At 48.1% G+C, this 24,790-nt stretch overlaps 5 protein-coding genes across 5 annotated transcripts; 4 read left to right on the forward strand and 1 right to left on the reverse strand.

The window, feature by feature from the left end:
- Positions 1 to 483: 483 nt before the first annotated feature.
- Positions 484 to 2,020, forward strand: SLS55_001762 (uncharacterized protein; the record flags this gene model as incomplete). Its single annotated transcript, XM_066773251.1, has 4 exons — positions 484 to 499; positions 555 to 815; positions 871 to 1,527; positions 1,578 to 2,020. 4 exons carry the CDS (start codon positions 484 to 486, stop codon positions 2,018 to 2,020), a joined length of 1,377 nt encoding a protein of 458 aa, XP_066635818.1.
- A 402-nt stretch (positions 2,021 to 2,422) lies between these two features.
- Positions 2,423 to 3,493, forward strand: SLS55_001763 (uncharacterized protein; the record flags this gene model as incomplete). The annotated part of the gene is made up of 3 exons (XM_066773252.1): positions 2,423 to 2,746; positions 2,800 to 2,904; positions 2,954 to 3,493. 3 exons carry the CDS (start codon positions 2,423 to 2,425, stop codon positions 3,491 to 3,493), a joined length of 969 nt encoding a protein of 322 aa, XP_066635819.1.
- A 292-nt stretch (positions 3,494 to 3,785) lies between these two features.
- Positions 3,786 to 5,603, forward strand: SLS55_001764 (uncharacterized protein; the record flags this gene model as incomplete). The annotated part of the gene is made up of 4 exons (XM_066773253.1): positions 3,786 to 4,058; positions 4,109 to 4,394; positions 4,439 to 5,065; positions 5,140 to 5,603. 4 exons carry the CDS (start codon positions 3,786 to 3,788, stop codon positions 5,601 to 5,603), a joined length of 1,650 nt encoding a protein of 549 aa, XP_066635820.1.
- Positions 5,604 to 6,005: 402 nt separating this feature from the next.
- On the forward strand, positions 6,006 to 7,978 carry SLS55_001765 (uncharacterized protein; the record flags this gene model as incomplete). Its single annotated transcript, XM_066773254.1, has 5 exons — positions 6,006 to 6,391; positions 6,471 to 6,967; positions 7,037 to 7,373; positions 7,459 to 7,634; positions 7,704 to 7,978. 5 exons carry the CDS (start codon positions 6,006 to 6,008, stop codon positions 7,976 to 7,978), a joined length of 1,671 nt encoding a protein of 556 aa, XP_066635821.1.
- A 389-nt stretch (positions 7,979 to 8,367) lies between these two features.
- On the reverse strand, positions 8,368 to 9,772 carry SLS55_001766 (uncharacterized protein; the record flags this gene model as incomplete). Its single annotated transcript, XM_066773255.1, has 2 exons — positions 8,368 to 9,681; positions 9,764 to 9,772. 2 exons carry the CDS (start codon positions 9,770 to 9,772, stop codon positions 8,368 to 8,370), a joined length of 1,323 nt encoding a protein of 440 aa, XP_066635822.1.
- Between the last annotated feature and the right edge of the window lie 15,018 nt (positions 9,773 to 24,790).

Genomic DNA, 24,790 nt, shown 5'->3' on the forward strand with positions numbered 1-24,790 from the left:
GATAACGTAGACCCATCGGTAGCGTTGGAGTAGCACTCGGGCACGAAATCCGGCATTCGGAGGATTACCGAAGTCACTATCCTGGCAAAAAGCGTCATTAGCAATTCTTCGGTACGGACCGCCAGAAGGGTGTTCCGTGCTGACCGGGTTCGTCATGATCTCGGACGCACATTTCGGGATGGTGCCGAGCTTGCGCGAAGATACTACCCGACGACTGCCCGTCAACCCTCCCTCCCGAACACCACACTTTCCGTTGAGATTTGCAACCATGATCGGCGCTTTGATGAAAACCGACGAGAAGGAGATACTCATGCCCTTCCTCGCCTGGCCTATTCTCTCATCTGCCATTCTCCTCTTTTGTTCATGGCTGTTCTCCCCGGCACCAGACACCAAATCCGCCCCACGGGCTGGACCAGCACCGGGATGGTTTGGGCTCGCGCGCGCAAAACGCAACTTTGTCGCCAACGGAGGGAAGATAATCCAATGCGGATACGACAAGGTCAGTGGCGTGGGTTGCTCTGGATCCAGCGATGCTTACCTTGCGCAGTACAAAGACAGCATGTTCAAGGTGCAGACGGCCGACATGGAGCGCATTGTGCTCAGCAACAAATACGTAGACGAAATCCGGACCGCGCCAGAGAGTGTTTTGAGCGTGCGCGCTGGCATGACCGAGGTGCATTTCCCTCGCTCTGTTCTGCCCTCACATTTACTAACCAGCCGAAAGAGGCACCTTGGAGCGTACTCGACATTGGACATCATACAAACCAGCCACCTGCAAAATGACGTTTGCAAGGCTCAGTTAACGCAGAACTTGAGTATGTCGCACACTTTTCGTTTTTGCCAACGCTTGAAGCTGACACCAGCGGCCAGACAAGCTGGTTCGTCCCGTCAACGAAGAGGCATGTTTTTGGTTGTCCAATGCCATTCCCGAGACGCAGGGAGAAGTCTCGCTCGCGGCATACGCGACCATCCTACGCACCGTCGCGGCAATCACATCCAGAGTCCTTGTTGGCCTTCCCGTTAGCCGCAGTGAAGAGTGGCTCAACACGGCCACGGGGTACACTTTGGACGTCTTCCACGTTTCCACCGCCTTGCGCGCATACCCACCCTTCGCCCGTCCCTTCATTGCGCCGTTCCTGTCATCTACGAAGCGTGTCCAAGACCACATCCAAACCGCGGAGAGGTGCCTGGCTCATCTCTTCGAGGAGAGGCTCAAATATCCTGGAGAGAAGATGTCCCTCGACATGATCCAATGGCTTAGTGACTCGGCACGGGGAGCTGACCGCGACCCGAAGGTGCTTACGCGCAAGATGCTCTTCCTGACCCTTGCGGCTGTCCATACCAGCACCATGAGCGCAACGCACGCTCTTTTCGACTTGTGCGCCATGCCGCAGTACATTGAGCCACTGCGAGACGAGATTCGTGAGGTCGTCGGCAAGGAAGGCTGGAGTCTCTCGGCCATCAACAACATGAAGCGCCTGGATAGCTTCATGAAGGAATCGCAGCGCGTCAACCATCCCGGTCTTTGTGAGTGTTCCCCACTACCCAGACCGCCCGTGTGTGCTGACAGACAACAGTGTCTTTCAACCGCAAGGTCATGTCGCCCCTGCGTCTGTCAGATGGCACCGTCATCCCAGCAAAGTCCTTCATTACCATGGCGACCAATTCGATTGCGCACGACGAGCGCTACTATCCGAACGCCGACACGTTCGACGGGTTCCGGTTTTTCCGCAAGCGGCTGCAGTCGGAAGATGAAGCCAAGCGCCACCAGTTCACCAGCACAGGGGCCACCAGTTTGCCTTTCGGCCACGGTAAGTTTGCTTGTCCTGGCCGGTTCTTTGCCGCAGCGCAGATCAAAGCGGTGCTGGCGAATATCATCCTGAAGCACGATGTTTCCTTTCCCGCCGGGCAGACCGAGCGTCCTGAAAACGTCTTCTCGGGAGAAGGAATTGGCCCGAGTCGGGAGCAAGTCGTTGTTTTCCGGCCGCGCAAGGAACAAGCTGCGGGGAAGGCTGTATAGCAGACTGCGGAGGTCGCTATCGTAGCATGCAAAGCACAATGGCGGGATCCAAGCGGTGGCAGACTAGCGGACGTACCGAATAGGAAATCAAATGGAAAGCGGGATGGCCGAAAAGGGCAATTTGTCATGTGCAGTTATGCAATTCGGCTCGGAAGCAAGCGACAAGCGGGTGGGGGCCAAGAATTATGTAGTTGCCAACCAGCGGAGGATTACCAAGCGAGCGAGACATGGGACCGGGGCTGGGCTGAAGCTTTAGGTAGCTGCAGCCTGCGCGACTGCTTATTTGCTTGCACAACTTACGTCACGCTCTTTGTCTGCCATTCCTATTTATTGCGCCGCAAGCTGCCCATCCTCTCTCCAAACCAAACCACCCTGCACGATATTCCAACACCGTGATCCGCCATGTCGAAAACCGCCCACCCCGAAATCATCTTTGGCGGCGCCTCCATTGGCAGCGCCTACACAACGCCCGAGGCCGTCACCGGGCTGCTTCACTCGCTGAAGACGCTTGGCATCCGCAGGATTGACACGGCCGCTCGCTATCCCCCGACCAACCCAGGAGCCTCAGAGAAGCTCCTTGGTGAGGCTGGCGCCGTCCGCGATGCCTTCACCATTGACTCTAAAATCCTGAGCTCTGGCGATGGCAAAGGCACCCTGACGCCCCTCGCCATCGACAAGTCAGTCTATGAGAGCAACAGCCGCCTGAAGATGCATGAGACCACCGGTGTCAGTCGACTTCCATCCCAGTGCCATTGATCGCCGCTGACAAGTCTCAACAGGCCCACCTCAATGTTTTGTACTGCCACATGCCCGATCCGCAGACTCCGCTGGAGGAACAGGCCGACGGCCTCCACGCAATGCACAAGATGGGCCTCTACGAGCAGGTAGTTGCCCTTTGTCGCCAGCAAACAATCACATGCTCACGAGATGCAGCTCGGCGTTTCCAACTTCTCAGCTGAGATGCTGACTGAATTCATTGCCATCTGCGAGCGTAAGGGCTACACGCCGCCGACCGTTTACCAGGGCCAGTACAACCTCGTGTGCCGCGGTGTCGAGGACACGCTGTTTCCCACACTCCGGAAGCACGGCATTACTTTCAATGCATTCAGCCCCCTCGCCGGCGGTTTCCTCACTGGTCGGCTGTCGGCCAACGAGACGCAGGGCACCCGCTTCGCCGACGGCAACGTCATGGGCCAGTCCTACAAGGCGCAGTACGACAAGAAGGAGATGCACGACGCCATCGACCGCCTCAACACCATCATCGACGCCCGAGGCATTTCCAAGATCGAGGCGAGCCTGCGTTGGATCTTCTACCACTCAGCCCTCGGTGAGCAGGACGGCGTCATCCTCGGTGCGAGCAAGCCGCAGCAAATAGTGAGCAATGTCGAGGCTGTGCAGAAGGGTCCGTTGCCCGACGAGGTTGTCTCGGCCATGGACGCCATCTGGCATTCGGTGTCGGGCAAGGCTGAGTGAGGGGAGCTCCGCTGCCAGCCGAAGTGGGATGGACTACGCTCGGAGACCGGAGCTGAGCTCAGCGGTGACGCAAGAGTTAGACAGAAATGCGAGTGTCTGAAACAATCCTGATGCCTTGTGTGTGATCGTTTCACGGGACGCGGATGGTTCCGGGCAACCCGATGAGGAAATCCGAATCCGTACAAGCAGACGTCCAAATTGCTAGACACCTTGAGCCTATATGGGAGCTCTCATTCAAATTGTCATGAGACAGCAAACAGAATCTCAACTTTCACTTGACCACATTGTCACCATGAGCGCTCACACTATTACCCTTACCAACAACACGGGCCTCGGCCTTACTCGCACCCTTGAAGCCCAAGCGGCTCAATACAGCCCTCGAGACTGGGCAATTCTTGCAATCACCGGTGTTTGGATCTTCCAAGTCCTCAAAGTGCTTGCGAACAAGATCCTTGGCGTCAAAGCACCTTTCGTCGGGCACAAATCATGGATCGAGCCGGGATGGGTTGTCGGTCTGCGCTTCGTCCGGGGCGCCGCTCCAATGATCCGCGAGGGCTACGCCAAAGTGAGATGTTCAGAAGCAGTTTGAAAGCGCGAACTAATCCGCGCCCACAGTTCAAGTCGTCCATGTTCAAAGTCCGCCGCAACGACGCCGACATCCTCATCATCCCGAACAAGTTCGTCGACGAGTTGCGCAACCTGCCAGACGAGAAGATCAGCGCCATCCGAGCCCACATCAAGAACCTCCTCGGCCGCTACTCTACCACGCTGATCTTGCTTGAGAGTGATCTGCACTCCAAGGTTCTTCAGACCAAGCTGACGCCCAGTCTCGGCTCCATCATCCCCATCGTCAAGGACGAGCTTGACTTTGCGCTGAAGAAAGAGACTCCCGACTGCAAAGGTAGACGACTCCCCCACCACCGCGTGCTCTCTCGACACTAACAGAAACCGGCGCAGGCAAATGGGTCGAGGTCCAGATCAACGCGATCCTGCTCAAGATCGTCGCGCGCATCTCGGCCCGCGTCTTCCTGGGCGAGAAGGGGTGCCGCAACGAGGAATGGCTGGCGACCAGCATCGAATACACGGAGAACGTGTTCCGGACGGTGATGACGCTACGCATGTTCCCGGCCTTCCTGCACCCCTTCATCGCCGTCGGCCTGCCCTCGTACTGGCGCGTGCACTCGAACCTGGCGACGGCGAAGCGCATCATCAGCCCCGAGGTGCGCGAACGGCGGCGGCTGGAGAGCGACAGTGGCGGCGAGGAGGAGTACCGGAAGCCGCAGGACCTGCTGCAGTGGATGATGGACGCGGCCAACGCCAACGACGGGCAGCCCGACAAGCTCGCGCACCGCCAGCTGCTGCTCAGCCTGGCCTCGATCCACACGACCACCATGTCGGCCGCGCACGCGCTGTACGACCTCTGCGCGCGGCCCGACTACTTCGAGCCGCTCCGCGCCGAGGCGCTGCGCGTGCTGGACGAGGACGCCGGGTGGAAGAAGACGACGCTGAACAAGATGCGCAACCTCGACAGCTTCCTCAAGGAGTCCCAGCGCCACAACCCGCCCAGTCTGCGTAAGTGCTTTCTCTCTCCCCATCCCATCAAGCAAAGAAGAAGAAAAAACAACCGCTAACCCTCCCGCGCGCAGTCGCATTCAACCGCATCGTCCGCAGCCCCATCACGCTCTCCGACGGAACAACCCTCCCACGCGGCACGCACTTCAGCATGGCGTCCGACAGCGTCCTGCACGACCCATCCAACATCGCCAACCCCTCCGCCTTCGACGGCTTCCGGTACGCACGCACGCGGGATTCCGAACCGGGCGCCGCCAACAAGCACCAGTTCGCCATGACGGACGCGAACTCGTTGCACTTCGGCCACGGCAAGTACTCGTGCCCCGGCCGCTTTTTCGCCGCCAACGAGATCAAGATGATCCTCGCACACCTGCTATTGAACTTTGATTTTGCGTATCCCGAGGGGAAGGGGAGGCCGCGGAATTTGAGCGCGGATGAGAATGTTTATCCGGATCCGGAGGCGAGGTTGTTGATGAGGAGGAGGGAGGTGGGGGTTGGGGAGAAGTCGAAGGCGTGGGAGGCGGTCATGATGGAGTAGGTAGGTTGGAGGGAGGGGGCGAGGTGCTTGGATGGGGGTCGAGAGGGACGAGGCACGCAGCTGGGGGGACGGAATTGTGGGACGATCGGTGTGGTGAGAAGGGGAATGACGGTGTAAGGACTTCCCCAAGATAGTAAAGCATCGTTTTCACCGTCATCGTGCGGTCGTGAGTTTTTTTCCGCCGTCCGGGCCGATGAAAGGCTAGGAATTCATCAGTGACGAGGGAGTACCGGAAGTCGGACAGGCCCAATCGGGAAGTCCGCGACGCGGCCTGGGCATCGTCGGAGCAGTTCCACGGCCCTGTTGCAGAATGATTAGCTTTTATTAGTAGCCCGTGGCAGCAACTTCCTTCACTCTCCAAGACCTTCTCAGTCAGAGATAACATCCACGTGCTTTGATACCATGCAGTTTCGATACCCTCTCCTATATCCCGCCTTGGCCATCATCTTGGCGGTACCGTTGTGCAGCGCCACCACACATCCTGAACAAGAAGTCCTCGTCCAAAGTAATGGTTTCTCCGAAGACGGCTGCGCCATCAACAACAGCACCGCCACCTTGCTGGCCGAAGCGGGCGTGACGGATGTATCCTGCTCGGCGGCCACACACATCTCTTCCCTCCTCTCAGCAGCAACGGCAGCGTGTCCCGAAGCCTCGTCATCTCCGTGCGCGCCGGATCAAGAACGCGCCGCACTCGCCTGCGCTCTGGCGAAACTGGCGCTGCCACCGTCCGATCTAACGGTTCGCGACGCCGAGAGCCCGTCCTACGACGACGACGTGCGGGTCAACTGGTAAGTCGTCGTTTCCCTCCCTCCTCCTCCTCTCCCCCAACCCCCTCCTCCCGGCTCACCCCACCCCTCCCTCCCCCAGGTCCGCCGACTGCCGCCTCCGCCCGGCCTGCATCCTCGCGCCGCTCAACACGGCGCAAACCTCGACGACCCTGCGCCTCATCGCCCTCACCCGCGCGCGCTTCTCCATCCGCAGCGGCGGGCACTCGCCCAACGCCGGCTTCGCGTCCACCAACACTTCCGGCGTCCTCGTCTCCACGCATCACCTGACCGGCATCGCCCTCTCGGACGACGCCGTCGCCGTCGCCACCGTCGGCGCGGGCAACCGCTGGCTGGACGTCTACGGCGCGCTCGAGGGGACGGGCCGGACGGTGCTGGGCGGGCGCACGCCCGACGTCGGCGTCGGCGGGCTGCTGCTGGGGTGCGGGATACCGAGTTTCTCGAGCGGGTGGGGCCTGGCGTGCGCGCGGGTGCGGGCGGTCGAGGTGGTGGTGGCTGGGGGGAAGGTTGTGAGGGCGGAGAGGGGCGGGAGGGATGAGGGGCTGTGGTGGGCGGTTAGGGGGGGTGGGGCGAATTTTGGTTAGTTCTTCCCCCTTGCTTTTGATGTTTGAGTTCAGCAAGTACCGGATGCTGATGTTGACGGGGCAGGTATCGTCACGGCGTTCGAGCTCGAGACGCTGCCGATGGAGCATATCTGGTACGAGGCGCGCATCTACGGCCCGCAGCAGAACAGACGGCTGCTGAAAGCCGTACACGACTACCAGGAGGCCGCTGAAGAAGACCCTCGCTCGTCGTTCGCCTTCAGTCTCTCCAACAACCACACCATCGTCGCCTGGATCTACTCCGAGCCCGTGGAGCGCCCGGACGTGTTCAGCATGTTCTACGACATCCCGTTCGAGCGCCACTTCATCGAGCCTTCGTTTGGCACGCCGTACACGCTCGCGAAGGCGTTTGAAACGGTGTTGGGAGAGAGACCCGCTTTCAAGTGCGTTGTTTCCCTTCGCCTGCCAAAAGGTGCATCTTCTGACCAGCTGTTTCTGAAGGCGTGACATAATTGCGGTCTCAACGAGGCCCGACCTTTCCCTCTACGAGGAGGCGTACGAGGCGTGGCTGGACATCTCGCAGGAGATGATGTCCAAATTCGACTGCATGATGACCTTCGGCATCCAGCCGGTGACCTCGGCTGCCGTCATGGCAACCAATGCCAAAGACAACCCGCTGAATCTGTCGCCCGAGAGTCAACAGTGTTAGTATCTCTCTCTTGTTCCGCGAGCGTCTTGGTCAAACGAAAAAAACATGCTGATGCCGGGTGCAGGGTTCACTTCGGTCATCCAGTGGCAGGACGACAGCGCCGACGCGCTTGCTCACGAGGCCGTCCACAGGAGCGGCGCGGCGATGCGTGATATTGCGCGGCGCAAAGGGCTCCTGCTTGACTTTGTCTTCCTCAACGATGCTACTTGGGACCAGAATCCGCTGGCCAGCTATGGTGCTGCAAACCTGGAGAAGCTGCGTGAGATCAGCCAGCAGTATGACCCCCTTCGGGTTTTCCAAAAGCTGCAGTGGAACGGTTTTTTGTTAGACAAGGCGTGAGTACTCTTACTTGGCTACTTGAGATGTGTATTAGCAACTTGCCCGTTCAGCGATAGATTGAATAGAATGACTTTCCGTGTAAAGTTATATTACATCCAGTATCAATGGAATATAGAGTCATCAGTCGTGAAAGATAGAAGCTACTCTGCTACAGAGACGTATTTGGTGTAATCTAAATGCGAAGTAGAAAGCTTTCAAGGTATAATGATGTTCAGCTGGCTGTGTCGCGTCTGCGTCCGAAACATTGATGGTGCAACGCAACTCGGATCAGGAAAAAAGGGGGAAGAGGTTAACTAAGGCGTTGTGAGCAGGTAGTCAGCCAGGAAACGGAGGATAAATGCAGGAGTACGACGTACCAAGGAAGGAGCTTGGAGCTTTCTTACTCGCAATCACAAGCCAAATGGATACGTCTCCCCGGCCGACGGCGGCTCATCAGGCTGCGCCGTCTCAAACGCATGCACCGCCTCGGTCTGATCAAACCACACCAAACAATCCATCTGACGCGGCAACACAGCCTTGGAATAGTGACTCCAGCGCTCAGTGTCCGGCCGGTATATCACGCCAATGAACCTCTCCAACCGCTCCTTCATCAGCTCCTTCCTCAACTCCCGATCCATCACCCCCTCCCGCAGGTCCAACATGAACGAAGGCACGCCCGCGTCATGCATCAACCGCTCATAGCTATCTTCCCTCGACGGCCGCACCGCCATGACCTCCATCGGCCCATCCCACTCGTGCGCAGCAGCAACCGTACCCGCATGCGTCCCGCAACCGACAATGCTGCAGCCGGCGCCCCACTGCTCCTTGCACAGCTGGCCGAGGTTGAGCTGGTTCCGGCTCTCGCCCATGGCGGTGAAGCGCGCGTCGCCGACGTGCGAGTTGTGCGCCCACACGACGGCTTTGGCTGGGGGACCGCCGCCGCCACCACTCTTGCGGCGCTGCTTCTGCTGCTGCTGCTCATGCTGCAGCAGGCGGGCCAGGGTGCCGAAGAAGTGCGAGTCGCGCAGGTTCCAGCTGGCGTCGCCGCCGTAGAACATGGCGCGGTAGTACTCCTCGGCGTCGCGCACGAGGCGGGCGTTCATCTCGGCGTCGAAGAAGTCGTCTTCTCCATCCTCGTCCCCGCGCGCGGCGGCCATGTCGAGCCGGTTCTTGAGCATGTCGCGCAGCATGTGCACGACGCCCTTCTCGCACGGCGCGGCGCCGCCGGCGAGGAAGGCGTTGCGGCCGTACGCGGCGGGGTCGTCCGTCCACGGCTCCAGGCACGCGTACCGGCGGCGGGCGAGGGCGGCCGTTTGCGGGTCGGCGTGGCGGTCGAGGTAGTCCTGCACGTGGCGGATGGAGGCGCCCATCGAGTACAGGTCCAGGCCGGCGACGCGGGTGCGCTGCTCGGGCGGCAGCGCGGCGTTGTGGCGGCGCAGCCAGTGCGCGAAGGACTGCACTTCGGTGTTGCGCCACATCCACCGCGGGAAGTGGTCGAAGACGCCGACGTTTTTGATCGACTGCGCGGTGGATTTGGACGGCAAGTGGCGCACGTAGCGGTCGACGGCTTTGGCGTCGGGCCAGTCGGCCTCGATGGCGACCACGTTGAAGCCGTGGTGCGTGATGAGGTGCTGCGTTATGGCGGCGCGGGCACGGTAGAACTCGGATGTGCCGTGGCTGTGGATGTGTTGCATCAGCGTGGGGCCGCTTCTTTGGTCTCTTCGCTGCTTTGTGGTAGGCGTCGTGCGTACCTCCCGTCGCCGATGAGCACCACGTGGGATTGTCCGAAAGAATCGAACATGGAACCAAAAGCATGGTCCTCGATGGGAGGTAGCCGCTGGGCGGCCTCCTTGATCATTGTAGGAACAGAGCGAACCATATTGTTGACTATTTCAAGCCAGACTACGTGCTTGCAGTGGCCGGTACGGGTTTGGTTCTGCATAGAACATTGCACTTAGTATCTTTGCCTCAAACATGCCTACATTATTTACCTCAGGGTGGTGTTTGTGTGATGATTAGGCCACACTTACGTCAATGACGTCAAAGCCCTCTTGCTGTACCACTATCCCCAACACGGCAACACCTTGTCGCGATGCGCAGAATGGACATATCTTCCAGCCAATCGCATCAGAGGCTCCACGTCAATCTAACTCCCAGCAGCGATACGTCAAAAAAGCACGCTTGTAGCATTCTGTTGGAAAGACGGCGCATCAGACCATATTCCAGCCAGATTTTAATCGAAATCAATAATACCAGCATCGCATAGGCAACACGCAGACCCCATTTTGATTTGCATCGCAGGAGGCGTGTCGCAAACGGTAGGTTGCATGTTATATTATATTTTGGTGTAATCGTTGCCAGGTATATGCTCCATGGTACGTTGAAATGATGTCCTCGTATGTAATTCTTCGGCGGGTGAACAATCATGCTCTTCATAGTCATCGTACCTCGAGTAATTTTCATCCTAGGCTCAAAATTACCACACATAAGAAATCTAGGGCGACAGCCTTGTCGCTTGTCCCGACGGTGTAACAAGTCGGCGTAGGCGGATGCGAGACTACCCTTACTTGACATGGTCAGCAAATGCTGCAGGGATGGAGTTGCACAGCCCTCCAGCTGAACTCGTAGGAGGTGCAATGGTTGCATATCCCTGCAGTGCATCTGGTTGCCTGCTGGTCAAGCCGTATCCGGGTATAACTGGGGAACTTTGGTTTCAGCCTTGTGTCTGCAGAATCCATAGCTTTTCCGCCACTGTCAGCCTGACACATGCCAAAACACACGACAGCCTTGACATGATGGCGAGCCCTGGACCTGATAGAAGTACAGACGACCACGAAACAATCAGCTTACGGACAATGACACCGGGCGGTATCTCAGCAGAACAGTGAGTTGTCCCAGGACACAAATCCGTTTTCCGCTCAGCGTAGTGCTAAATCGTGCTTCCCTAGTAATTCAACTTCTTCCATCCTCGAAGACTGCGCGTCCGTCACCTCAGAACGGCTTCCTTTAAATCAATCATTGGCTCCCCCGCCAACATCGTGGAAGAGGAAATTGCGTACATTTTGGCGGAAGTACGACAATCTTATCCCATGGAAGAGTCCAACGGCTTGGAAGAGTGGAGTCCATGTTGGCTGTTTGGTATCTGCCTTAGTGTTGGTCTGCAACCTCGTTTTGGTTCTTCTGGGCGCCTTCAACAACGGAGGCTATCAAAACGGCATCGGAACTATCGTTCGAGGATCCAAGAAGACCGCCGACAACTGGAACATTGTATTCCATGTAGTCGTAAATGTTCTTAGCACCGGTCTTCTCACATCCAGCAACTACTGCATGCAGATCCTTTGCGCCCCGACCAGAAAAGAAATTGACAAGGCCCATTCAAAGAAAACCTGGTTGGACGTTGGCATTCTGAGCCTCCGAAACTATTCTCATATCGAGCAGAAACGGGTTTATGTGGGTATTCTACTCGCGTTCTCATCTATTCCTTTACATCTGTTGTAAGTAGTAAATCCTCTTATGTTTCGCAGCTACTAATCCTGCGAAGCTACAACTCTGCCATTTTCAAAGTTACCACTGGCCAGGACTATACTGTTCATTTCGTCAATGCTAGCGATGTTTCGATGCTTCCAGGGTTGAACTCCACTGTGAACCTAACGAACAACGCCTGGAAATCAGAATACAACACACCTTACGTATCGGAAGTTGGAGATTTGTATCTGGTGGTCGATCTGGTCGGATTGTCACTGATGTTTCTCGACCAAGGCACTGGAGACCAAGGAGCATGCCTACATTTGAACCTTGAAGAGGATTGGACCGAAGCGGACCTAGGGAAATTCATCTCCGCGCAGCCCGGAAATAATATGACTGTCGTATACCCCTCCACGGAGCCCGTATTCAAATACTGTAACGGTACAGAGTTCACATGGCCAACAGTTCCTGCATACGCCTCACTCAACGAGACCATAAGTCAGTGCATGCATTATGAGGATAACTCATGGGTCAGCTACAATTGCACTTTGAGAAACACGATGCCATATTTCCACGTCCTGTATGGACTAGCGGTCCCAAAGTCAACGGGTAGTCAGGTCCAGATCAGCTTGTATTTCATGATCATCGTCATCTCTTGCAACGCCCTCAAACTGGCAGCCTTGTCATGGACGTTGAGAAGACCGTTGTCCTCCCAGATCATAACTCTCGGAGACTGTATCAGTTCATTTCTGGAAAAACCGGATCCAGTTACCACTGAGTCCTGTACGCTGAACAGAAAAGCCGCTGTCACTAAGAGTGGCGTATCCGAGGTCCACGAGCCTCGTGAGATTAGAATCCTTAACACGCTTAAAGGGAAACATGCTTTCTCCCGATTAATAATATAAGCAAGCACAACTAGTATTATTTAATTACACTTTAGAATAGACTAACGATATTACTTAGCATTCTTATAGTTTTATTCGCCGTGTTTATTAGCTTATTTATACTTATAAATTAAGGTATCTATAAATTTAACCCTTCTATTTCTAATATTTAATCTCTTTTTTATCGATTATTAACTTCTTCTTTCTATCTATTATCTATTATATATCTAAATCGACTATAATTTCTACGCTACTTTTTTCTAGATATTAATATATATCTTTCTTAATATATATAAAGTTATATCGCGATACAATTAATATATAAGACGTAGTATTAATAAAAGTCTTACTTTATAAAATTTAAGTAAAGTAGTATTTTTTAAGTATTTATATAAGAGCTTATTAATATAGGCTTAGCCTTACGAATTATTAATATTTTAGCTAACACGGTAATATCTTCGGCTAATATTTAGTTCTCGTTTATAATAGCTATTTAATTACCGTTCTACTATCGTTACGTTAATAAATAGACTTACTAGTAATAAGATCTTAGTAAATTCTTTAAATTTACTTAGTAATTTAGTAGTAAAATCTAGAGAATAAATTACTCTTCTATCGAACTAGAGTAGAAGAATTAATAATTAGTAAAGAAGAAATTAAATTTTAAAAATAAAAAGATTAAATTTATAGATACTATTAAGATATCTATAAATTTAACTTCTCTATTTTTAATATTTAACTCTCTCTTTACTAATTATTAACTTCTTCTTTTTATCTATTATTTATTATATATCTAAATCGACTATAATTTCTACGCTACTTTTTTCTAAGTATTAATATATATTTTTCTTAATATATATAAAGTTATATCGCGATATAATTAATATATAAAACGTAGTATTAATAGAAGTCTCGCTCTATAAAATTTAAGTAAAGTAGTATTTTTTAGATATTTATATAAAAGCTTATTAATATAGACTTAGCCTCGCAAATTATTAATATTTTAGCTAACGCGATAATATTTTTAGCTAATATTTAGTTTTTATTTATAATAGCTATCTAACTATCGTTTTACTATTATTATATTAATAGATAGACTTACTAGTAATAAGATTTTAGTAAATTCTTTAGATTTACTTAGTAATTTAGTAGTAAAATCTAGAGAATAGGTTACTCTTCTATTAAACTAGAGTAGAGAGATTAATAATTAGTAAAGAAAAAGTTAAATTTTAAAAATAAAAGAATTAAATTTATAGATATCTAAATTAAGCTAATAAAGACTTAGTCTACTAGAGTATTACTTTAATCTTAAATCTTTTATTTACGCTAAACTTTTTCGACTTATTTAAAATACTTACGAACTTTTTTATTATAAACTATTTCTAGATTTTACTTTTATTCTCTTATTTCTTTCTTCGCTAAATATATATATTCGTAAGCTTTAAGCGAAAGTAAAATAGTTACGTCTTATTTAAGAAGGCTTTAAAAGTTACTATAACGGTAGACTCCTTCTACTAAGCTTCGAAGTCGCTTAGTAGGTGGATTAAACCGAAGGGTTTACCTTAAAGAGATAAGAGGGGGATAATAATAATTAGATAAGAAGATATTACGTAATTATACGATGTATAGTAAGCCGATTACCTCTAAATTAATAAGGTTTAAATTAAAACTTTAAGTTAACCACGAAGAGTTAAGACACTAGCTAAGAAAGTATATCTATATACTATAGAAAAGCTAGTTACAATCTAGTATGCCCTTTCTTAAGGGTATTATTATTTAATACTATTTATTAAGGGCATTATAAGGTGTGCCCTTAGTAGAGGGCACTAGTAAATCGCACGTAACTATTACGAACCCTAGGGCACAAGGGCCTTATAACTCTAAGGGCGGAAAGCCCGCACGGGAGAAAGCACCGTAAGGGCCAACGAGCCTTACGGGCGGCAGAGCCGTACGGGCAGAAATCCCGTATAGAAAGAATAGGCGCAAGGGAACTTAGCGCCTACGGAACTAGGCTTAGGCAACAGCCGAAGCCCATACGGGAAGAACGCCCACAAGAAACCTAGGTAGGGTAGAAGACCACACGTAACGGGAAAACCGCACGGGAAGTAGAACCGTAGAGACTCGATAATCTAGTCGGATTACAGTTCCGTAAGAAATGCGGGATCTAGAAAGTAGAAAATAGGCGCGAAGGTACGGACGTAAGTAAGGCAGTTATTACGTCCGCTTAGTAGTAATAGAAGCCGAAAGTCGAAATTCTAAAAGCTATCGAAGCGCCGACGTTACGTACGACCTATATAGATTATAGTAATTTAAGACTTCTAATCCTTAACTTTTAATCCAGCCCTTATAATTCTAAGGGTCTAATCTAGATTGTAACTAGCTTTTCTATAGTATATAGATATACTTTCTTAGCTAGCTTCTTAACCCTTCGTAGTTAACTTAAAGTTCCAATTTAAACCCTATTAATTTAGAGGTAACCGGCTTACTATACATCGCACAATCGCGTAATACCTTCTTATCTAATTATTATTATCCCCCTCTTATCTCTTCAAGGTAAACCCTTCGGTTTAATCTACCTGCTAAGTAACTCCGAAGCTTAGTGGAAGAAGCCTACCGTTATACTTTAACCACCATCCTTATAAGAGAAGGAAGACAGTTATACCCCAAAATAGGAAAGTATCCCCAGTATAGGAATTACTAATAAAGCAGCAATATAGACGTCCCCATAAGCAATAATTCCTAACAGCCTACGATGGCAGATCTGTTCTAGATAATCTACGGCACTTAGAACAGGCTCGGATAGCTTTAGAACTAATTCCGCGAACAAAGCGAAGAGAATGCTCGACTTAAAAGAGAGCTCGAAGCCCGATAATACTAACCCGCGCCTTTAGTCGCACCTGCGAACGCGGCAACTAGAAGACCTATAACGATACCCGCCACTATAGTTAAGGTCCCGAAACCCGACCTATACCGAGGGGACCGTAAGAAGACGTAAGAGTTTATTACCTAGCTTAATAACTATATCTACTTCTCCCATAGATAGTTCGCTAACGAGGTAGAGAAGGTACTCTACGCTAGCACCTTTCTACGCGATTCCGCCGAATAATAGTTCCGCCCGTATAAAAGAAACTACTAGAAAAAACCCCGAGCGGACCGAAGTAAAGTTACGATCGAGCTCTTTAACAGCTACTAAGCCTTTACGAAAGCCCTTAAAGAAGCGTTTACCGGCCTAGACGAAGCCCGCCTAGCCACGCGTACTCTAATAAATATTAAATAGAAAGAATCGGTCTAGAACTACACCATTCGGTTCTAAGATGCGGTCTATCTTTCCGCCGGACAATACTTCGACGCAACCCTATAAACGTTCTACTACTAGAGACTAAAAGAAGAAATTAAGGACGCTATAGTCTACTAGAATAGATTCGAAGATCTATCTAGCCTTATCGAACTAGCCTAGAAAATAGACTAACGACGCAACGAACGTTAGTTCGATAAGAAACCCTATAGAGCTAATAGTGCCCAGCCGCGACGCCTACGCTATATATAAGAAGGCGGCGATGCTATAGAGCTAGACGCCGTATAATAAGAGCCTAAAGGCAAAAGACGGAACAACGAAAAGAGTAAGCGCACGTAACGTAGAGAATAGACACTCTAGCAGAAGTTACGATTCGATAAAGGGCTATATATCTACTACGGCGATAAATAAAATAGGACGCACCGCTACTTATATAACCCTAAGAAGAAGGCACGCAACACCGCGGCTACTACTAGAGATAACTAAGAAGCTCGACGAGAGCTCTCTTCGACGCTCTAGCTAAAAGAGGTCGACCTATTTAAGAAGATCGACAGACGACGTAGAGCACTTAACATACCCGAATACGTAATGCTTAGTTAAACCGCGTGCTTCGACGACGATTACACTATCTACTAAAGTAATAAGAACGCTACGAAATGGTACCCGAAACCCCGACTCGTTTAAGCCATATAGCGCACCCGAACCTAGTAAGAGATCGACGAATTTATCGAGGCGCTACCTCGGGATAACGACTTAGTTAACAGCGACACCGAAGAACTCTACGATAGCACCCCCGAATCTAGCGATGCTAAAAGCGAATACGATACGGCTATACTAACTCGAGTTATCGAGCACCTCGGATAATACGAAAGTATACGCCGAACTAACGATGCGACCCCTACGGCAACTTAGACGCCTAACGCCGGACTAGGCCTAAATATCTAGCAGTTCCGGGTTCTAAAAGAAAAACTAGAAGGTCGGCTATAGGATAGCCAGCAGTAACAACCCTAGAGAGAGTCCCCTTACTAAACGATAGATAAGATTAGCCGGTAGCTTCGCGACGAGGCGCGTAACGCCTAGCGAAAGTAAGATAAACGGAACCTTACACGATTAGCCGAACTACTCTTCCGACAAGGCGTTACGTTTATTAGTAGAGACACTCTATATTAGCGGCCCGGCTATAAGGATAACACCTCGCCTCACTACTACTAGGTAATGGTAGGGACCTTACGCTGGCGAAGGCAAATCCGCCAAGAAAAGTAGACCCCCTAAAAGAACTTAACGCTTTAGATAGACTAACTAGGTAACACGACCATCGAAGACCTCGTCTAATCGAAAAACTAGACAGCCTCCCTAGTTAGAAACTCTAGAAGGGGCCGTTAGATAGGTCTCTTAACTAGGTTACACGCACATCGAACGGAATTATACCTACTAAAATAGAACTCTTTAAACTACTACACCTATAGGTAACCTTTTGTAGTAAGAAGGCCTAAGCTATAATTAATAGTAGCGTATAGAGTACGTACATCGACCTATCCTTCGTCGTTAAGCACTAGCTACGTTAGCAAGAGAAGAACGAATCTTACCCTCTCTAAACTATTAACGGGTTACCCGCGCAGTACGGAAAAGGTTAAATAAGAATCGAAATAGGGCCAGCACTAATAACTATCGCCAACTATAAGAAAAGAATTAACCTAGACGTTATAAGAATACTAGGGCACGACATTATTCTAGAAATACTATAGCTAAAAACACATACACCATACATTAACTAGAGAACCGGAAAAATTACCTTTTCGAATAAACAATATATCAAACACCTCGCCACCGCAAAACGAATAAGCCCGACGCTAGAGGCCCGCGCGAGAGCTAGAAGCTAGAGCTAGAAAAGCTAGAGCTAGAGCTAGAAGCTAAAAGCCTAGAGCGTAGAGTAACGACCCGACGTAGAAGCAAGTAGCTCCGTTAAAATCTAGAAAATTTCCCTAGCGGCAATTAGGCGCATAAAGCGTAGAGGCGATAAGATATACCATCTCTACCTACGACTAAACGCAGAAATAGAACAACGCATTATTACGAAGATGCAGGCCTAGCGGAGCTAGTCCGGTATAAGGTTATCTATTAGGGGGAAAGCCGATATCTACGATCCTAGAATAGACTACCGCGAACCCCGTAGTTCTACCCTAGAGAAGCCTCTAGCAGGGGATAACAGCCCGAAGTTAGTTAAAGAAGACTACCTCTAGAGAATCTACGCGCGTTATGCAAACGTAGCACCACACGGTTACCTAACTAGGGGAAAGCCGATACCTGCAGGTAACCTAGCAAGCGAGAAAATATATAGGGAACTCGGCGGGGTAATAAGGCCTAAAGAAGTAATAACTACGCTAGGGAAACAGCTACCGCTACCGGAAATAGCGTCTGTGCTAAGGAAATTCTAGGAATTTGCGGACCTCTACGAGAAACGAGGGAAAGGATCCTTACTAAAATACTAACTTTAGAATTACGAGATACCCCTTATTCTAGAAACGCAGCCTGCGTTTAAGCTAATATACTTGCTATTACGTACCGAGTTAGAGGCTTTAAGGGAATACATCGAAAAGAATCTAGAACGCGAATATATACGGCCTTCGTCTTTACCGGCCGGCTATCCCATTCTATTCGTCTCGAAGAAGAACGGCGAGCTCCGCCTCTATATCGATTATCGACAACTAAACGACATTACGGTTAAGAACCGTTACCTATTATTAAGGATCGACGAACTCTAAGATAAGTTCTAGACGGCAAAGTACTTTACTAAGTTCGACCTCCGCGAAGGATACCACTTAGTCCGTATTAAAGAAGGCGAAGAATAGAAGACCGCCTTCCGAACGCGGCTAGAACACTTCGAGTATACGGTAATGCCCTTTAGGCTAACCAACGCCTTAGCGTTATTCTAGAGCCTAGTAAACGATACCCTACGCCCGTATTTAGACGTATTCTGCACCGCGTATCTAGATAACATTATTATCTACTCGGACACCTTAGAAGAACATCGAGAACACATTCGAAAGGTACTACTCGCACTTAGAGAAAAAGACCTGCGAATCGCACCCGAGAAGTATAAATAGATTACACAGAAAATAGAATTTCTAGAATTCGTTATCACACCTAGACATATTAATATAGACGAGAAAAAGCTAGACGCAATTAGAGAATAGCCTAAACCACGAACTATTAAGAAAGTGCAATTCTTTCTTAAGTTTACTAACTTCTACCGCAAGTTTATTCTAAACTATACGAAGGTTACGAAGCCCCTTACTAGACTTACTCGCAAGGAGTATAGGTTTTAATAGAAAGAAGCGCAGTAGAAGGCATTCGAGTCTCTTAAACGAATATTCTGCGAAGCGCCCATTCTAGATATTTATAACCTAGAGCTACCCGTTATTATAGAAACGAACGCATCGGACTACGCTATCGGCGCTTACATTAGCTAACTAGACGAGCGGGGTAAGCTCTACCCGATCGCGTACTATTCTAGAAAGATAACGCCCCCGGAGCTTAACTACGACGTCTACGACAAGAAACTGTTAGCCATTATTACGGCTTTTAAGGAATAGAGACACTATCTTAAGGGAGCTAAATACTAGGTAATAGTTTACTGCGATTATAAGAACCTTACGCACTTTACTACTACGAAGGAACTAACTCGACGACAAGTTAGATGGGCTAAAGAATTAGTATCCTACGATATAAAGATTATCTATAGAAAGGGATCTAAAAACGCTCGCGTAGACGCGCTAAGCAGAAGAGCCGACCATATAGAGAAGAAGCTAGAACTATAACCGGTAGTCTTAAGTAAGTAGAAAGACGGTAGCCTTACATCCGCTAGAACGTGCGTACCTATTTTTAGAATTATCTAATTATAGCTTAAGGAAGCACCCGATACCTCGCTTACCCTAGTTAGGCTACTAGCCCCGGCGTATCGCTTAGAAAGTAACGCCTAGATAAAGAAAATCCGAGAGGCCTACGAGTATAACGCAATAGTCTAGAAACTTAAAAACGTAGAAGACGACCCTCGCTTAACTAAAGACGCAGACGGCACTATCCTATATTTAGAATTAGTCTACGTCCCGGTAAAGCTTCGAGAGGAAATCGTTAAGAACATCTACGAAGCACTAGCACACGGTTACTAAGAAATAGATAAGACGATCGAGAGAATTACTAGAAATTACTACTTTTCGAGCCTACGAAGAACCGTTTAGCGGGTAGTTTCGTAGTGCGACCTTTATATTAGAAGTAAGACCTCGAGACACGCGCTATACGGCTTACTTTAGCTATTACCGGCCTCGAAAAGACTCTAGCAATCTATCTCGCTAGACTTTATTACGGATCTACCCTAATTAAAGAAACCCTTAACTAACGCTCTATACGATTCGATCCTAGTTATCGTCGATAGGCTTACTAAATACGCGTACTACCTGCTATACCTTAAAACGGCAAACGCGGAAGAACTCGCCTATACGTTTCTTAGAATAATCCTTAACAACTACGGGTTACTAGAAGAGCTCGTATTAGATAGAGATCGGCTATTTACCTCTCGATTCTAGTAGACTCTTACCCGTTAGCTTAGTTCTAAATATAAGCTATTAACCACGGCACACCCGCAAATAGACGGTTAGATAGAACGAACTAACTAGACGCTCGAATAGTACCTTCGCTGTTACCTTAACTACGCATAAGACAACTAGATTAAACTGCTACCTCTTACTTAGTTCGCGTACAACAGCTCTAAAGCGTCTACGACTTAGAAATCACCGTTCTACGCTAACTACGGGTACGAACCGACAGCTTACTAAGAACTAATACCTAGCGAATTTCTTGCCTAGAAAGAAATTCTTAAAGCAGACTAGCTAAAGATACTTTATAAACAGCTTAGCCTCGACATCGAATACAACGGATTTTTAATGTCCCGCTACTATAATAGGCGGCACTAGGAGGCACCGAAGCTAAAAGGAGGGGACAAAGTCTACCTTCTTAGAAAAAACATTAGAATAAGGCGCCTAAACAATAAATTAGACTTTAAGAAGATAGGGCCATTCGAAATCGACAAATAAATCGGAAAAGTTAATTTCCGCCTTAAATTGCTAGAGACAATACGAATACACCCGGTTTTCCACATCGCCCTTCTTAAACCAGCTCTAGAAAACGCCACAACAGTCTAACGAACAGAAGAAATAGTACTAGAAAACCTAGACGCCGACGAAAATAAAGACTAGATCGTAGAAAAGGTCCTCGATAGCGGCTACATTAACGGTTAGTTTAGATACCTCCTACAATAGGAAGAAAACTAGAACAACATCTAGAAACTACTAAAGAACTACGACGGCTATAGAGACCTTATTATAGAATTCTACCGTCGAAATTCTAAACGCCCCACACTAATACCTCGCTCGAGAGGAAGGCCTCGAAATCGAACGGAGACATAGCCCGCGACCGATTAACCGGCTTAAAGAACTTCGGCGGCGCAGTAGAACTTGAGAAACCGGCAGGACCTACACTAGTATTAGCTAAGAAATCGCCACGTAAACGCTTTAGCGATCGCTCCTTCTTAGCATTCTTAGAATTAGACGGGGCCCCCGCCTCTAATCCCTTAAGAACCCCTAGAACATTAATAGCATCTAACTTCCGCTATAACATCTCGGCCGCACGACGCTCTAATAACTTCTACTACTTCTTAGCACGAGATAGGCTACTCGTAGCCTTCTAAAGCTACTTCTCGAAGAAAGCACGCTCGAAACGAGCCTTATCTAAAGCCCGACGAAGCCGTTTAACTAGAGAAAAGAATTAGCAGGCGGAAGAAAGTAGATAGAGATACGAACAATCGAAATCCTCTAAACTACTAGCATTACAGCCGACGCGACCTAAACGAGCACACTCGCTATAATAAGAAAAATCTAGAGCTATCTTACACACTATCTTAGCGGCGCCGTTATCCCGCTAGGCATTAGCTAGCAAATACTACGAATAGGGCACAGGTATAGCGACACCTAATAAGTTAATCTTCGCACCTAGAAACTCGCGCTCGGAAGCCTAAGACTCGCGCTTTCGTTTCGAAGGCATAGCGAAGAAACTTATAAAGAAAGAAAAAGAAAAAGAAACCACTAGAACGATAGAAGATATATACGAACGGCAAATCTTCGGGTCGAAGATTCTTAAGGTAGAAAGTAGTATTACGAACCCTAGGGCACAAGGGCCTTATAACTCTAAGGGCGGAAAGCCCGTACGGAAGAAAGTACCGTAAGGGCCAACGAGCCTTACGGGCGGCAGAGCCGTACGGGTAGAAATCCCGCACGGAAAGAATAGGCGTAAGAAAACTTAGCGCCTACGGGACTAGGCTTAGGCAGTAGCCGAAGCCTACACGGGAAGAACGCCCATAAGAAACCTAGGCAGAATAGAAGACTATACGTGACGGGAAAACCGCACGAAAAGTAGAACCGCAGAAACCCGATAATCTAGTCGGATTATAGTCCCGTAAGAAATGCGGGATCTAGAAAGTAGAAAATAGGCGCGAAGGTACGGACGTAAGTAAGGCAGTTATTACGTCCGCTTAGTAGTAATAGAAGCCGGAAGTTAAAATCTCGAAAGCTGTTAAAGCGCCGACGTTACGTACGACCTATATAGATTATAGTAATCTAAGGCTTCTAATCCTTAACTTTTAATTTAGCCCTTATAATTCTAAGGGTCTAATCTAGATTATAACTAGCTTTTCTACAGTATATAGATATACTTTCTTAGCTAGCTTCTTAACCCTTCGTGGTCAACTTAAAGTTCCAATTTAAACCCTATTAATTTAGAGGTAACCGGCTTACTATGCATCGCATAATCGCGTGATACCTTCTTATCTAATTATTATTATCCCCCTCTTATCTCTTTAAGGTAAACCCTTCGGTTTAATCTACCTACTAAGTAACTCCGAAGCTTAGTAGAAGAAGCCTACCGTTATAGTAACCTCGGCGCTTCGGATAGTTTTCGAGATTTCGACTTTTAGCTTCTATCGCTGCTAAGCGGTCGTAATAACTATCTTACTTACGTCTATACCTTCGCGCCTATTTTCTACTTTCTAGATTTCGTATTTTTTACGAGACTATAATTCGACTAGATTATCGAGTCTTTACGGCTCTACTTCTCGCGCGGTCTTCTCGTTACGTATAGTCTTCTATTCTTCTTAGGTCTTCTATAGGCGTTCTTCCCGTACGGGCTTTAGCTACTATTTAAGCTTAGTTTCGTAGACGCTAAGTTTCCCTACGCCCGTTCTTTCCGTGCGGGATTTCTATCTATACGGCTCTATCGTTCGTAAAGCTTATTAGTTCTTATAGTACTTTCTTCCGTGCGGGCTTTCCGCCCTTAGGGTTATAAAGTCTTTATACCCTAGGGTTCGTAATACTACCCCCTACCTTAAGAATCTTTAACCCGAAGATTTACTAGTTATATATATCTTTCGTCGTTCTAGTAGTTTCTTTTCTTTTCGTAAGTCTTCGTTATATCTTCTAAGAAACGTTCTACTTCTAATTTCGCTGCTAACTTACGGTCTCGTAAGATAAACCGTGTTACTCTTCGCCGTTAGAAGTTATTAGACGAGATTTTTCTTCGTAGGGTCGAGATAATTTTCTATACGAATTGCTTATTATACGAGTCTAAGTACGTGGTATTATAGAAGAATTCTTCTATCTATACTATATGTCTAGATGCTCGTCGTACTAGCTATAATATAGCTACGCGAGGTGTTTCCCGTCGTAAGTATTTCTTTAGGTCTTTTTACGTTACTAACTAGTTATAGTAGATTTTCTAGATCGCGAGTAGGCTTGCCTTATTATAGAGAAGAATGCCACCCTAGAGAAGCTTCTTTATTTGCGGAAATAGTAGCGCTTTCTTTAGTCTCGTCGTTTTCGAATAATCCGCGAGGGTTTCGAGTCTTTAGAGAAACTAAAGCGTGCCGAGGCTGTCGCACCTTTAAGAGATTCGATTAACTCTAAGAATACTAAGAAGAAGCGATCGCTAAAGTATTTACGTAGCGATTTCTTAGCTAATATTAGTATAGATTCTACTAGCTCTCTAGGTTCTACTACGCCGTCGGAGTCGTTCGAGCCGATTAATCGAACGCGGGCTATATCTTTATTCGATTTTAAGGTCTTTCTCTTAAGCGAGGTACCGGTATAGAACGTTTAGAGTTTCGACGGTAGAATTCTATAATAAGTTCTTTATAGTCGTCGTAGTTTTTCGATAGTTTCTAGGTGTTATTCTAGTTTTCTTTCTATTATAGAAGGTATCTAAACTAACCGTTAACGTAGCCGCTATCGAAAATCTTTTCTACGATCTAGTCTTTATTTTCGTCGGCGTCTAGGTTTTCTAGTACTATTTCTTCTATTTGTTAGACTGTTATGGCGTTTTCCGAAGCTGGTTTAAGAAGGGCGATGTGGAAAACCGGGTATATCCGTATTATTTCTAGTAGTATAAGGCGGAAATTAACTTTTCTAATTTATTTATCGATTTCGAACGATTCTATCTTCTTAAAGTCTAGTTTATTATTCGGGCGCCTTATTCTAATATTTTTTCTAAGAAGATAAATCTTATCCCCCTCTTTTAGCTTCGATACCTTCTAGTACTATCTATTATAATAGCGGGATATTAAAAATTCGTTGTATTCGATATCGAGGCTAAGCTATTTATAAAGTACTTTTAGCTAGTCTACTTTAAGAATTTCTTTCTAGGCTAGAAATTCGTTTAGTATTAGTTTCTAGTAAGCTGTTAGTTCGTACCCGTAGTTAGCGTAGAACGGTGTAACGGTAGGCTTCTTCTACTAAGCTTCGGAGTTACTTAGTAGGTAGATTAAACCGAAGGGTTTACCTTAAAGAGATAAGAGGGGGATAACAATAATTAGATAAGAAGATATTACGCGATTATGCGATACATAGTAAGCCGGTTACCTTTAAATTAATAGAGTTTAAATTGGAACTTTAAGTTAACTACGAAGGGTTAAGAAGCTAGCTAAGAAAGTATGTCTATATACTGTAGAAAAGCTAGTTATAATCTAGATTAGACCCTTAGAATTATAAGGGCTGGATTAAAAGTTAAGGATTAGAAGCCTTAGATTACTATAATCTATATAAGTCGTACGTAACGTCGGCGCTTCGATAGCTTCTAAGAATTCGACTT

The sequence above is a fragment of the Diplodia seriata genome (assembly GCF_021436955.1).
Source record: "Diplodia seriata strain FDS-637 chromosome Unknown scaffold_2, whole genome shotgun sequence".
Taxonomy (NCBI): Eukaryota; Fungi; Ascomycota; class Dothideomycetes; order Botryosphaeriales; family Botryosphaeriaceae; genus Diplodia; species Diplodia seriata.